Raw genomic sequence first — 12391 nt, 5'->3', positions numbered from 1 at the left:
ATGTGCCATAGTGTTCATATGGCGGTCAAATATCAACCTGCCAGAGGCAGTTTCTCTCTTTCCACCATGTGGATTCTAAGTATCCAATTCAAGTCATTAGGTTCAGTATCAAGCATGTTTACCTGCTGAGACATCTTGCCAGTCAACCTTTAGAAAAATTTTAAATAAATAAAAAGCAAGAAAACTAGAGCGGCCCAGTAAGAGGCTTGGGAAAAGTCTAATCTTTAGTGTTTAGAACTGTTTGGGGCCTGTGGCTCTTTAGAACTTCACAACCAACCTAGAAGGTGCCAGAAGACACGCAGTACCTTTTGTTGTTGTTTTTTTTATCTCACTGATTTTGTAGAAAAATGATAAGCAGTTGTTTAAATATTAGAAAGCTGGAAGTGTAGTAATATGGTGCTTGCCTAGAATCCCTCCAGTGAGGGGATGGGGTGTGGTCCAGTGGTAGAGCCCCTGCCTAGAATCCCCCAGTGAGGGGCTGGGGTGTGGCTCAGTGGTAGGGTACCTGCCTAGAATCCCCCAGTAAGGGGCTACAGTGTGGCATAGTGGTAGATAGGGCATCTAGGCAGATTCTCTACCACTAAACCACCATGCCCCTAGCCCCTCACTGTAGGGTTCTGGGCAAACACTCTATACTGCGCCATGACCCTCACCCATTGAGCTGTGGAAGCCACACTGGATCCATGATGGATAAGTTGCATCTATGTTTTAATCTGATCTGTAGCTTTCTTAGATGACCTTCTCCTGTTCCAGGACCTTGTCAGGTAACATTCAGTACCCTCTACCCTTGGTCTCCTCTGATCTGTGACGTCTCACTGTTCTCTGCTTTTGACGGCCCTGGAACTGGGCACCACCTGGCCCTCCTTGCCTGTGGCCCTGGACTATGGAACGATCTGAAGCTTTGCACACAGTCAAACTGTAGCTCTGCAAGTGGGGAAGAAGACCACAGAGCGGAAGTGCTCTGAGGACTTTCTTTTGTTCTTATCTCCTGTGTAGCCCAGGCTGGCCTGCATCGCAGGCGTGCATCACCATACCCAGCAGCTTCCAGGTGGATTTTACCATAATGCCAATATTAGTTTTTAACCTCCACTCATACAGTATTAAATCCTGGGACAAAGGCAGCATGGGGTGAGTATGTAGAGGCTGCGGGGTTTCTGTTTCTTAAGATGAGAAACATGTATGCTGATGAGTGTGACATCTGCACAGCGCTGTGAGCAATCAACACTACACAGCTAGGCAACGGAAAAGGACTAAAACAGTACAATATGCTGCGATGTGTCTCCCAAATTCCCGCGTGGGACCCCTGAAGAACCCTTGCGGTGGGATTTGCAGGCCAGGCCTGTGTGGGATGTTTGGGTTGGTAAGGTGTGAGCGTGGAATCCAGGCCTCATAACTTAGTGCCCTTAATGGAGACTAAAAGGTATGTAGCAGGTGAGAACTGCAACCTGTCTTGTTCTGGAGAACCCATCCATCTTCTCCCCAAGATCGTTCAGGTCTTAAAACCACAGGGAGCTGCTGAGACACCCACCCCCGCCAGAAAAGCCACGCAAACACTACTTAGTTCATAGTGGCAATGGTGACAGTAATCCTACACATCAAGTCTCCCCTCCCATGGGGCCGCGTGCTCTCCGCAGACAGGCAATCTAGATCATCAGGGCTGACAGGGATATCCCAGGCGTGTGTGGAAATATAAGAGGTTCTTTACCTTCCTCACATAGGAGACAGCATCCTCCTCGGTGTAAACCTCAGCACTCACACCACCCCGCCGGCGGCGTGCCTTTACCACAGGGTTCGGGGGTGTTGGGGAGATCTCCTCATCATGGGAATCAGACTGTGAGTTTGACTTCTGCCGAGCCAGGATCTGCCTGTTTTCCTCCTGTGAGAGAAGAAAGGGAAGGTAAGAAATTGGCTGTCATCTGAGTGTGACGACTGAGACCATCATCCCAACCGCTCAGGAGGCTGACGCAGGAGGATCAGAAAATTCAAGGACAGCCTGGATTGAAAGTGAGATCCTTGTCTCAAAAAGTCAGACGAGATCTGGGGATGTAGTTCAATAGTAGAACAATACCTGCCTAGAATCTACCAATGAGGGGCTAGGGTGTGGCTCAGTGGTAGAGTACCTGCCTAGAATCCCCCAGTGAAGGGCTGGGGTGTGGCTCAGTGGTAGAGCTCCTGCCTAGAATCCCCCAGTGAGGGACTAGGGTCATAGCTCTACACTAGAGCAATGGCTTAGCATGTCCAAGGCCCTTTACCCATTATCTCCAAGAAAAGAAGACAAGTCCACACCAAGGAGCAACTGTCAGAGCAAGCCTCGCCTGCTCATGGAGACAGTGTCCCCAAGGTCTTCAGGATGAAGCAAGCGACTCACACCTCACTCTACAAGCTCCTCCTGATCATCATCATCCACGGAGGACCTGCCTTCCTCAGATACCATTGATGTCTCTTCTCCTACTGACCCTGGTGGTGAAAGTCATCTCTTCAGGACTGTGGTTAGCCCCTCTCTCTACCATCCTTCCAGACACTGGTCCCTCTCCCATCAGGCCCTGGGCATCTCCACATTCCCTTACTCTCAAATGGGCAACTCTGCCAGCCACAATGCCCACCTCAGACCCTCTTCTCTTCATTCCTGTAATGAGAAACCTCTGATATTCTGAGGCCATCACTGAGTGTTTTACACCCTATGGGGTACTCTATCCACCCTGAACCTTGGTCATCCACCCGGAGTCAACAGGACCGATCTGTCCTGCCTCACTCTGTTCCCACCTTATGGCCATTCGCTGCTCCCTCTGATGGCTGCTCTGCCCCAGGGCCTTAGCGCTTGCTGATCTGGAGTCCTAGCATGCCTAGAGCGTCATGTGGCCCCACCTGCCATCTGGAGGCCTGTGTTCTATCATTACTTAAACTGCAGTGACTTACTGTCACAAAACAAATAGGGTTCCCTCTCTAAATCCATGTCCACCTCAAACCTCACCAAGAAATCCACTTCTCCACAAAAAAAAAAAATGTGTCTAAGGATGGGATTAAACAAGATCATAGATTATCTAAACAGACCCCCAAATCTGATGGGAATGTGTCTGTAAAATCCAGGGAAGACGATATCAAGACAGGGAGAGGCCACGAGAAGACGGAGATAGAGATTGGAGTAATACACCTACAAGCTGTATTGTGGGACACCAGAGCCACCAGTGGCAAGAAGGACCCTCCCCAGACCCCTGTGAGGACCACAACCCTGTGACTCCTATCCTCAAGAGTCCTGGCCTCCATAGCCCTGAGGCTGCCTCGGAGATGCAGCCCTGGCTTAGGGGAAAACACAGAGTATGTGCTAGAGAGTTGCCCCCCTCTGCCCTTATCCCCAGGGAGTACGTGAGCTCCAGGAAGCTGGTTCTTGCTTAGGCTATGATCTGTTCTTCTTCACGTGTGCCTCACCCTGATCTCAATAATGGTCACCTTCCCTGAACCTCCAGAGAGGGGTCTCAGTTATGGGGGATGCTCAACCAGAACCCTCAATTCTGCAGGAAGAAGTGGAGCCCAGAGGAGGTGGGACACCCATTCTACCCATTCATGCCCCTTCCCCACCTTCCTGATCCCTCACAGCTCTTTCAACAGCCCTACCCAGAGCACTCCCAGAACCCTGAATGCCCCACCACCATTCCTCTCCAGCTCTGTCAGGAGTCTTCTTAGAAGAACAAGATGGCAGGATGACCTTCGTTTTTCTTAGAGAGGGCTGTGATCATCCCACAACCCACGGTGTCACCTCCTGTCCTCTATCAACTGCAGTCTGGAAATATTAAATGGAAATTTATAGAACTGAAGAGTTCCTATGTTGTTTGTTGTTGTTGTTGTTGTATCATTTTTACAGTGCTAACAATGGAACCCAGGGCTTGACACATGTTAAGTTAGCTCTCTACTACTGAGCCATGCTCCAGCCTTTCACTGGGGGATTCTAGGCAGGTGCTCTACCACTGAGCCACACCCCAGCCCCTCACTGGGGGATTCTAGGCAGGGGCTCTACCACTGAGCCACACCCCAGCCCCTCACTGGGGGATTCTAGGCAGGGGCTCTACCACTGAGCCACACCCCAGCCCCTCACTGGGGGATTCTAGGCAGGGGCTCTACCACTGAGCCACACCCCAGCCACTCACTGGGGGACTCTAAGCAGGTAATCAACTGTAGTGTTATTTCATTTGTATTTTAATAGATAAAACTTGCCTGAAGATCAGAGAGTAAAACAGCCCCACTGGTCAGCCTTACAGACCAGGTAATGGTGGCACACACCTTTACTCCCAGTAGCCTCACTAGTTTGCCATAGACCCGGGAGGTAGTGGTACACATCTTTAACCCCAGCCCTAGGGAGGAATATAAAATGGGAAGAGACAGCTCTCAGATACAGTCTCATTCTGAGATTCCTGGAGGCAGGGTCTCTATTTCAGACTGAAGTAGAGGTAAAAACCAATGGCTTGCTGTTTAGCTTTTCTGACCTTCAGGTTGAACCCCAATATCTGTCTCTGGGCTTTTATTAGTCATGCTACAATCCACTACTGAACCATGCCTCTAGCCATATGTTTGCTTTTATTTTGAAACATGGTCTCACTACGTTGCCCATGCTGGTCTTGAATCCATAATCCTCCAGCCTCAGCCTCTGGAATAGCCAGAGTTACTTCTCATCCTCTTCCCCCAACCCTCGTGACTTCTCTCAGCTCTTGAAACATCCCCAATCCAGAGCCCTTCCTGTGTCATCAACATGACAGAGTCTTCTACCAGATCGGAGGCCCCCGGATTCCCCCAGGGCATCATTGGTGGGGGTGGAACTTGGTTGGTTGGTTGATGGACTGATTGCCTTCTCACCAATGCCTTTGAATTGTCTGTCTGTGTTTAATAGTCCCAGACAGAACCCACCCAGTGAAAGGCTGAGACCACAGCTCCAAGATGGCCATCTTTAGATACATAGTATGTAGGATCCTGGAAGATGACTGCAGTGTCAGGCAAAGCCAAGGCTGGGTCCCTTCCTGTGGTTCTAAATCTCCTGCCATAACTTAGAAAGAAAGAAAAGCTGACTGTGAGAACTCAAGGTACCTTAGCTTCCTGCCGTGCACCTGAAATCCCAGTACTCAGAAGGTGGAGGAAGGAGAATCGGGAATTCAAGGGCAGCCTCCATTACATAGCAAATTCAGAGCCAGCTTGAAATATACATGAGATCTGGTCTAAAACAAAAACAGGACCCTAAAATGGAAAATTCCAGCTGACCTTTGTGGGAACTGGAGCATAAGAGACCTTGTCAAACAGACCTGAGCAGGCATAGCTGCACCAGGGGTGCCAGCGTTCAGCCAAGCCCCGCCAGCACCGTCTACAACTCCCAACCTCGTCTTACTGACATGTGACAGCTGAGGCCCACTCCTCCCAGAGGTGGGTGCACCGGGGTTCCACATCTCCACCTATTGGCATGGCTAAGAGACGGGGCCCATCACCCACCCTGGCACTTGATCACCCTGACTGGCTGAATCTCAGTGCCTCGGATCAGTGAATCCTGAACACCCAGCCAGGAAACCACAAAGAACGCTCACCACAGTTCTACAAAGCTGTTTAAAAATATCTCTTACAGAATTTCCCGCAAGAAGACAGCAGGTGGGTGAGGCCCCTCCCCTCCCTCCAGACACTCACTCTAACGATAGTACATTAAGTATGCGCATATATAAAATCGACACCACCGAGGGGAATGGGAGAGACGCCCGCCATCAAAAAGTTGCAGGAGATTCCTGGGAAAAGGACAGGCAACCCGGGAGTGGGATCCAGAACAGACGTGGGCTTCCCTGGCTTCAGGAAAGGAGTGGTGTGCCCTGCAGAACCCCTGGAACACAATGGAGCCCAGAGCAGACCCCATATGAAGACGGTAGGACCAAAGACCAGACCCTGGGCTGGCCCTGCACCCGCTCCGGCTCCACAGGCTCTCATTGCTTCTCTTGGCTTAGTTTTTATTATGGAAATGTTCAAGATAATACAAAAGTATGACTCACCAAACACCCAGAGCCCAGATCTACCCAGGATCAAAGGAGACCCATTCCTCTTCCACCCACCCCCCTTAGTCACACACACACCCGAAGAGAACCTAACACTTCACCACATAATCTGGAGGAGCAACATGTCATGAGGAAAATGAAATTCTGCTTGCCAGTTTGTTAACATAAATGACATCGAAATAAATAATGTATTGCAGAAACGATACCTCCACTACCACACCCCCCCCCAAACCAGGCTTCGTGAGGAAGGATGGTTTATCCAGTGTGGCAGAGGTTTACGTCCCAGTATATCCAGCAGCACAACATCTAATGGGCAGCTCTTCTATGCTTTTGAAAGCCCTATTCTGGATGGCCTCAGGATCTTTATCACACACACACACACTACATTGGAAGGTGAAGATCTGGAGAAATCCCAGCAACAGTCAGGCCTGGTAGAACATGCCTTGCCTGTCATCCCAACACTGTCAGCACTGGGGAGGCTGAGGCAGAAAAACCATGAGTTTCAGGCAAACCTGAGCTGCACAGCAAGACCCTACCCCAAGACACAGAACAGCAGGGTGGGGAGAATGTAGCTCTATTGGTAAAGTGTTTGTTTAGCATGCATGAGGAGCTGGGTTTGATCCCAGACACCTCATAGACAGAGAATGATGGAAGACACCTATAATCCTACTCCACGGGGCCTGTTCTACATAGTGAGTTCCAGAACAGCCAGGGGTATGGAAAGAGACATTGTCTCAAAAATCAAAAATGAAAAGCAAATAAACAAAAGAAATATACAAGTACAGAAAGGGGCTCCAAGAACAAATTATATTCTTGTAAGAAACATCTAGATTGCAGGACGCTCCAACCCTCCTACTCCATTTAACTCGTCCAGAGGAGTGAGTACCTGAGGGCAGCTGTGAGGGGAGCCTCCACCCATGCCCTCGGGATGAAGGCTGGACCTCCTGGACACTGAAAGGAGACTGGCTCGCAAGCCCTGTGGTATGAATGCAGCCCCCAGCCTTAGTGCCTGACTCATCTCTACATCCCGTGCCTTCCCCGCACAGTGAAACACGTTGTCTATGCCCATTCTCTACAGACCTACCACGCACCAGGCTTGGTGAGCCTACTCCCACTCAGATCTTGGGGTTGAACTGTAGGTGGGGGCAGTGTGTACTCCACTGGTACTGGCTACCTCATCTCAGGCAGAGCCTGATGCTCTAGAACCTCAGGCCAAGAAACATCACACTGTCCTGTTGCCTTGACAACCAACCTTAGCATCTCTGAGCTGACTGCTATTCTCTTCTATCTCCCCCCGTCAGAACGAATCAACAATTAATCCTGGAAATACCTTGTACACTCAGATGGGTCATTGCTGAGGCGTGTGTGTGTGTGTGTGTGTGTGTGTGTGTGTGTGGGCGCGCGCACGCGCGCGCACATGAGGCAGTCAGAAGACAACCTAAGCTCTTGCTCTCAGGTGCTGTTCACTCTTTTTTCTGTCTCTCCCTGGCCTGGAACTCATCAAGCAGGCCAGGCAGGCTGCCCAGCAAAGCCAGCCGTCTCAGCCTCCTCCGTGCTAGATTGCAACGGTCCATAACCAAGGGTTCTGGAAACTAAACTCAGGTCCTTACAGTTACAAGCATTTTTATCAACTGAGCTATATCTCCAACCCTACTACTGGTCTTTTGCTGTTGTTTTGGTTTTATGGTTGGTTTGTTTAGTTTGAGACAGAGTCTCATGCAGCCCAGGTTGGCCTCAGACTTACTATGTACTTCAGGTTGGCTTTCAACTCCTCCTGCCTCGGGCTGTGGACTGCTGGGATGACAGATGTGTGCTAGCCACCCAGTTTATCTGAGCAGGCAGAAGCTGTGGGTAACGATCCCCTCCACAGAAACCACCAAGCGCACTCGTTAGCCATTCCCACCTAGACCAGGACTCCTAGCGAGTTATGTCTTCTGTGACCCGAGTGACAGGCTCTGGGCCTTTGTTTTCATAAGTGATTAAAAATAACAACTGTGAACGATATACATACAGCACAAGGATAGAACTCTGAGAGTGATTTCATTGATATAAAACCTCTGTCCCTGCCTTCGATGGCAGATTTTCCTTTTCTGGAAACTTCATTTCAATGAAATCACTCACACATGGTCTCCTGTGCCTGTCTGGCTTCTTTCACTAAGTTTTGTGTTTCCAGAGTTCATCCATCATTATAGTCTATCGGTGCTCTCTTCCTTTCGGGGCTGACTAATATTCCACTATGCGGGTGTAACCACAGTTTGTTTGGTCCTTCGTCTACTGGTGAATCTGAGCTACCGTGAGCAATATTGCTGCAAGCATCCGTGCACAGAGGGATGTGTCTGGATACCTGACTGCCTTCAGAGCTTCAGGTATTCTCTCAGATGCGGAGATGTGCCACGCGTGCAATAAAGAAGGTTCCTTTTTAAAATTACATTTGTTAACTTTTAAATTACATTTATCACTTTTTAAAATGACATTTACTTGTAGGGGAATGAGTATGCATGCTGCAGCATATGTATGTGGGGGTCACAGGACAACGTGGGGGAGTTGGTTCTCTCCTTCCATCCCAGAGACTGAACTCAGGTCATGAGGCTTGGCTGTATTCACTTTTACCCACTGAGTAATCTTGCCAGCCCCAATCAACGTCCCACTTTTTGAGGAACTGCCGGACTCTTCTCCAGCAGTTATACTGTTTTTTATATCAGTAACATTGTGAGGCCCCAATTCATCCACCCTGTCACCAACATGATTCTTTCTGGTGTTTTGTTTTCAATATGGCGGACAGGAGTTGATCTTTGTATGCCTTGACTTTGTGAGAACAATGAGACTCAGATGTTGGTATAACCTGGGGCAGAGACAGAAGGCCCTGTCTGGACAAGACCCCAAGAATCCTATAGAATTGTCCCCAAAGGGACAAACCTGCCACCTGGAACCAATGACCCTTAGCAAGGGAAGAAGTAGAGAGAGACACGAATCTTCCCTATGTGGGGCTCCAAGCCGTGTGGCCAGTAACTCCTAGGAATGTCTAAAGGTCCAACTTAGAGCCGCTTCCAGCAATATGGCTCCCCTCATGCCTCTACCCACTTCTAAAGCATTCTTACCCAAATGATTCATGGCTTTGAGACAGACAAAATGACCCGAGTCTCTATGCGATTTTGTTTAGGAAGAGGTTATTATAAAATGGTGTTAAGAAACAGTTCTCATGGGTCAGCAAGGCAGATTAGTGCCTGAAGGGGCTTGCCACCAAGCCTGACAACCTGAGTTCAGTCCCTGGGACCTACATCTTTGAAGGAGAGAACCAATTCCTGCAAATTGTCCTCTGACCTCCATCTGTCTGGCTAGGTCAGCAGTTGCGTGAAACCCACCACTGTACCCAACCAGTCTTCCCTCAGTGGGGTCTTTTCTTAGCTACTCTGTTTTTGCTGTTGCCTGCGGTGGGGACTAAACCCAGGGCTTCATGCTTGCCCAGAGGGCTTCATGCTTGTTGGGCATGCACTCTGCTTCAGAGTTCCATCCCTAGCCTTGTGCACTCTTTCTACCTTGGTCATTGGGAGACCAGGCAGAGCTGGTGGTGACACAGAGGAGACAGTAGCAGCTCCAGAGCGGAAGTGATGACCCAGGTAGTTTCAGGGGCAATGGTAACAAAGGGATGTCTGAAAAGCTTAGAGGCCAGGGCCAGAAATCAGGAAGCACGGGCTCCAGTCACAGAATTCCGAGGAACTGCTAAGGCTCAGAGGCTGAGGGTCCTGACACCCAGGACCGAAGAGCTCTGACACTCACACCCAAGGCCAGTTCCGCAGAGATACCAGCAGACACTGCTCTCTGGTGCTACTGCCCCCCTGTGGCAGCAACCGGTAGAGGTTGAGGGGGGTACAATAGCTGCTAAATGGAGAGATTAAAGCCCAGATCAGAGAGCCACCAAGCATGAACACCTCAGAACCATCCCTGCTCTCGCTGTAGGGCTCTGAGATGCTGCCTCTGCCCACCCAGCCTCTAGGCTTTAGGTGCCCAAGAGCCCAGGATGGCTAGTCACCTATCACAATTCCAATCTAGGTAGAGCAGGACCCCCACCCAACTCATTTGTACCAGCATGTGTGCTTTATTTTATTGAGTATAAGCCCCACTCTGTCTCAGAAACACAGTGTCAGACTACTGCAAACACCAGTGGAGAAAGTGAACGAACGAACGAACGAACGAATGAATAGGCTACATTCTGCATCACATAAGCCTTCACAACACAAGCTACCCCTCAAGCCATCCAGCTGCCCTGTGATGAGGGGGGTCAGGAATGAAGATGCGGGGGTCACAGTGGCCCCCCTGTAAGGGACTCCTGAAAGTCCTTCCAGGATGAGTGAGAATTTACAAAAGAAAAAAAAAGTGTCATCTCAAATCAAGACATGGGTGGCAATGGCTGAGTCATAATGGCCTTCATTATGTGATGGAGGCAGTGATGAATTCTGGTTTCATGGATCCTTAGTGAGGCTGTGATGAGACAAATCACCATTACCAGATCCAATTGGAAACATCTAGATATTCATGGGTCTGTCTGTGCCTACCAGTGGCTCCTGGTACAGGACAGAGTGTGGCTCCACTCCCCTAGGTCCTCCCTTGGGGACCCTAGATACAAGCACACACCATCACAAACACATTACCACGACTGGTCCCGGCATCTCAACAGGCAGGGGTCAAGCTGAGCAGGATACCGGTGCTCCAAAACATCAAAGCCACAGGTTTCTGGAATCACCAGGAGGAAGAGGGCGGGGCCGAGTGCCAGGCAATCTCTCCCAGCCTTGCCTCCTGCTTGGCCTCTGGCCAGTACCAGCATACTCCCCTGAAACCCCTCTTCCCACTTCAGGTTTCTGGACTGCCTCTGGGTTTTCAGGCCCCACTCCCCCTTCCTGTCTCCAGTTTTTACACTAAAGCAAGACAGTGAAGGTCAAGGGTTAGAGCAGGCTTTCCCAGCCAAAGGAATTTTCCTAACAAGTGTGGGAACGTGTTTCCAGAAAGCTCCTTCAGAATTTACCCAGGAATGAAGTGGAGGGGGGGAAACTTCCCCATCCTGCCCCCAGGGACCAGTCCACTTCCTGGGCTCTGAATGGTGTTCTCGGACTTAGCTGACCACAGTCTTCCTACATACGCAGGCCAAAACCACAGACAAAGCAAACATACTGACCGGACAGGCTGGACTCAGCAGAGGTTTTACCTTCCTGAAAGATGCCAGCACACCCTTGGGGGCCATTCAGAATTCCTCAGTCCCACCAACTCCAGCTGCCTACTTCCCTGACCTGGGGGGCAAGATTCCACAGGGTCAGAGAGAGGCCATTCCTGAGAGGAGACATCCCAACTTCACAGGGCATCCACCTGGACCAGGGAGAGCCTAGGGAGCCACTTGTGGGCAAGGTCCCAGAGGGGTTCTCCATAGAAGCTCAAGGCTACCCATCTGCACTCTGTAACTCCAGGTTTAAAGGACGGGCTGAGGGTTTGAGGACTTGGGTAGCCTCAAATCCTACCAGGGTAGGCTAGTCACTGATTCTGGAAGGAATCCCGAGAACCTCTGGGATACAGCATGGGAAGTTACAAAGGAAGCAGCCCGTGTGAGGAAACTGAGGGCATAAGAGCATGATGCGTGTGTGTGTGTGTGTGTGTGTGTGTGTGTGTGTGTGTGTGTAAGGGGGGTGCTAAACATTCAGCACTAAGAATAGAAAAGAAATGCAATGCCTCAAGCATTTATGAAGCACCTACTGTATACCAATTCTCGCATAGAAAACACAACGAAGATGCAGCTAGAGAAGAGGTTCATGCCCCATCTTTGGAAGGAGTCAAGGAGTGTTTCTAGGAGGGAGTGATCTCTAAATGGACCCGATTTCAGCTGTCACCTTGAAAAGAAGCGCCATGGGCAGGGGATACCCAACTAAGCAGTTCTGAGTCACACAGGGCCATCTCCTTCCTCCATCTGAGACACATGGAAAGTTTGTGGTTCTGATCTCCCAGCCATAGGACCACTCTGGCCAGATGATGGTCACTTAACCTCCTAAGAGGCAGGTTTGGTTGCTCGGAGTGCCATCCTTGCTTCAATATGTAATGAGTGTGTGAGGAAGCATGTGTGTGTGTGGTGTGGTGTGTGCGTGCAGATGCTGGGGATGGAACCCAGGGTTTTCCGCTTCTGATTTTAATGTTTCTCATTTGTTTTATTCTACTTTGGGGGAAGAGATAGGATCTTTCTATGTAACCCAGGTTAGACTCAAACTTGAAGCAACTCTCCTGCCTCAACTTCTCAGAAACAGAAATTGCAGAAATGTGCCAAAATGGTCTGGCATGTCTGGACTCTGCTCTGCTATTCTGTTCTATCTTGACTTCTCAGGTTACCCTTGGGGACTCAT

At 49.9% G+C, this 12391-nt stretch overlaps 1 protein-coding gene across 4 annotated transcripts in view; it reads right to left on the bottom strand.

Moving 5' to 3' along the window:
* Prkar1b (protein kinase cAMP-dependent type I regulatory subunit beta) overlaps positions 1-12391 on the bottom strand; it is a 137914-nt gene that overhangs the window by 94917 nt on the left and 30606 nt on the right. For all 4 annotated transcript variants that reach the window (XM_041648349.1, XM_041648348.1, XM_041648347.1 and 1 more), the window contains exon 3: positions 1706-1876. In XM_041648349.1, coding sequence (XP_041504283.1) covers positions 1706-1876 — 171 coding nt within the window. The remainder of the gene's footprint in view (positions 1-1705; positions 1877-12391) is intronic.

This window comes from Microtus oregoni, unplaced genomic scaffold (genome assembly GCF_018167655.1).
Source record: "Microtus oregoni isolate MIOR12 unplaced genomic scaffold, Mior012 000003F_ref0000135, whole genome shotgun sequence".
NCBI classification, from domain to species: Eukaryota; Metazoa; Chordata; class Mammalia; order Rodentia; family Cricetidae; genus Microtus; species Microtus oregoni.
The sequence above is the reverse complement of the archived record's forward strand: the minus strand, read 5'-3'. Positions and strand labels throughout refer to the sequence as shown.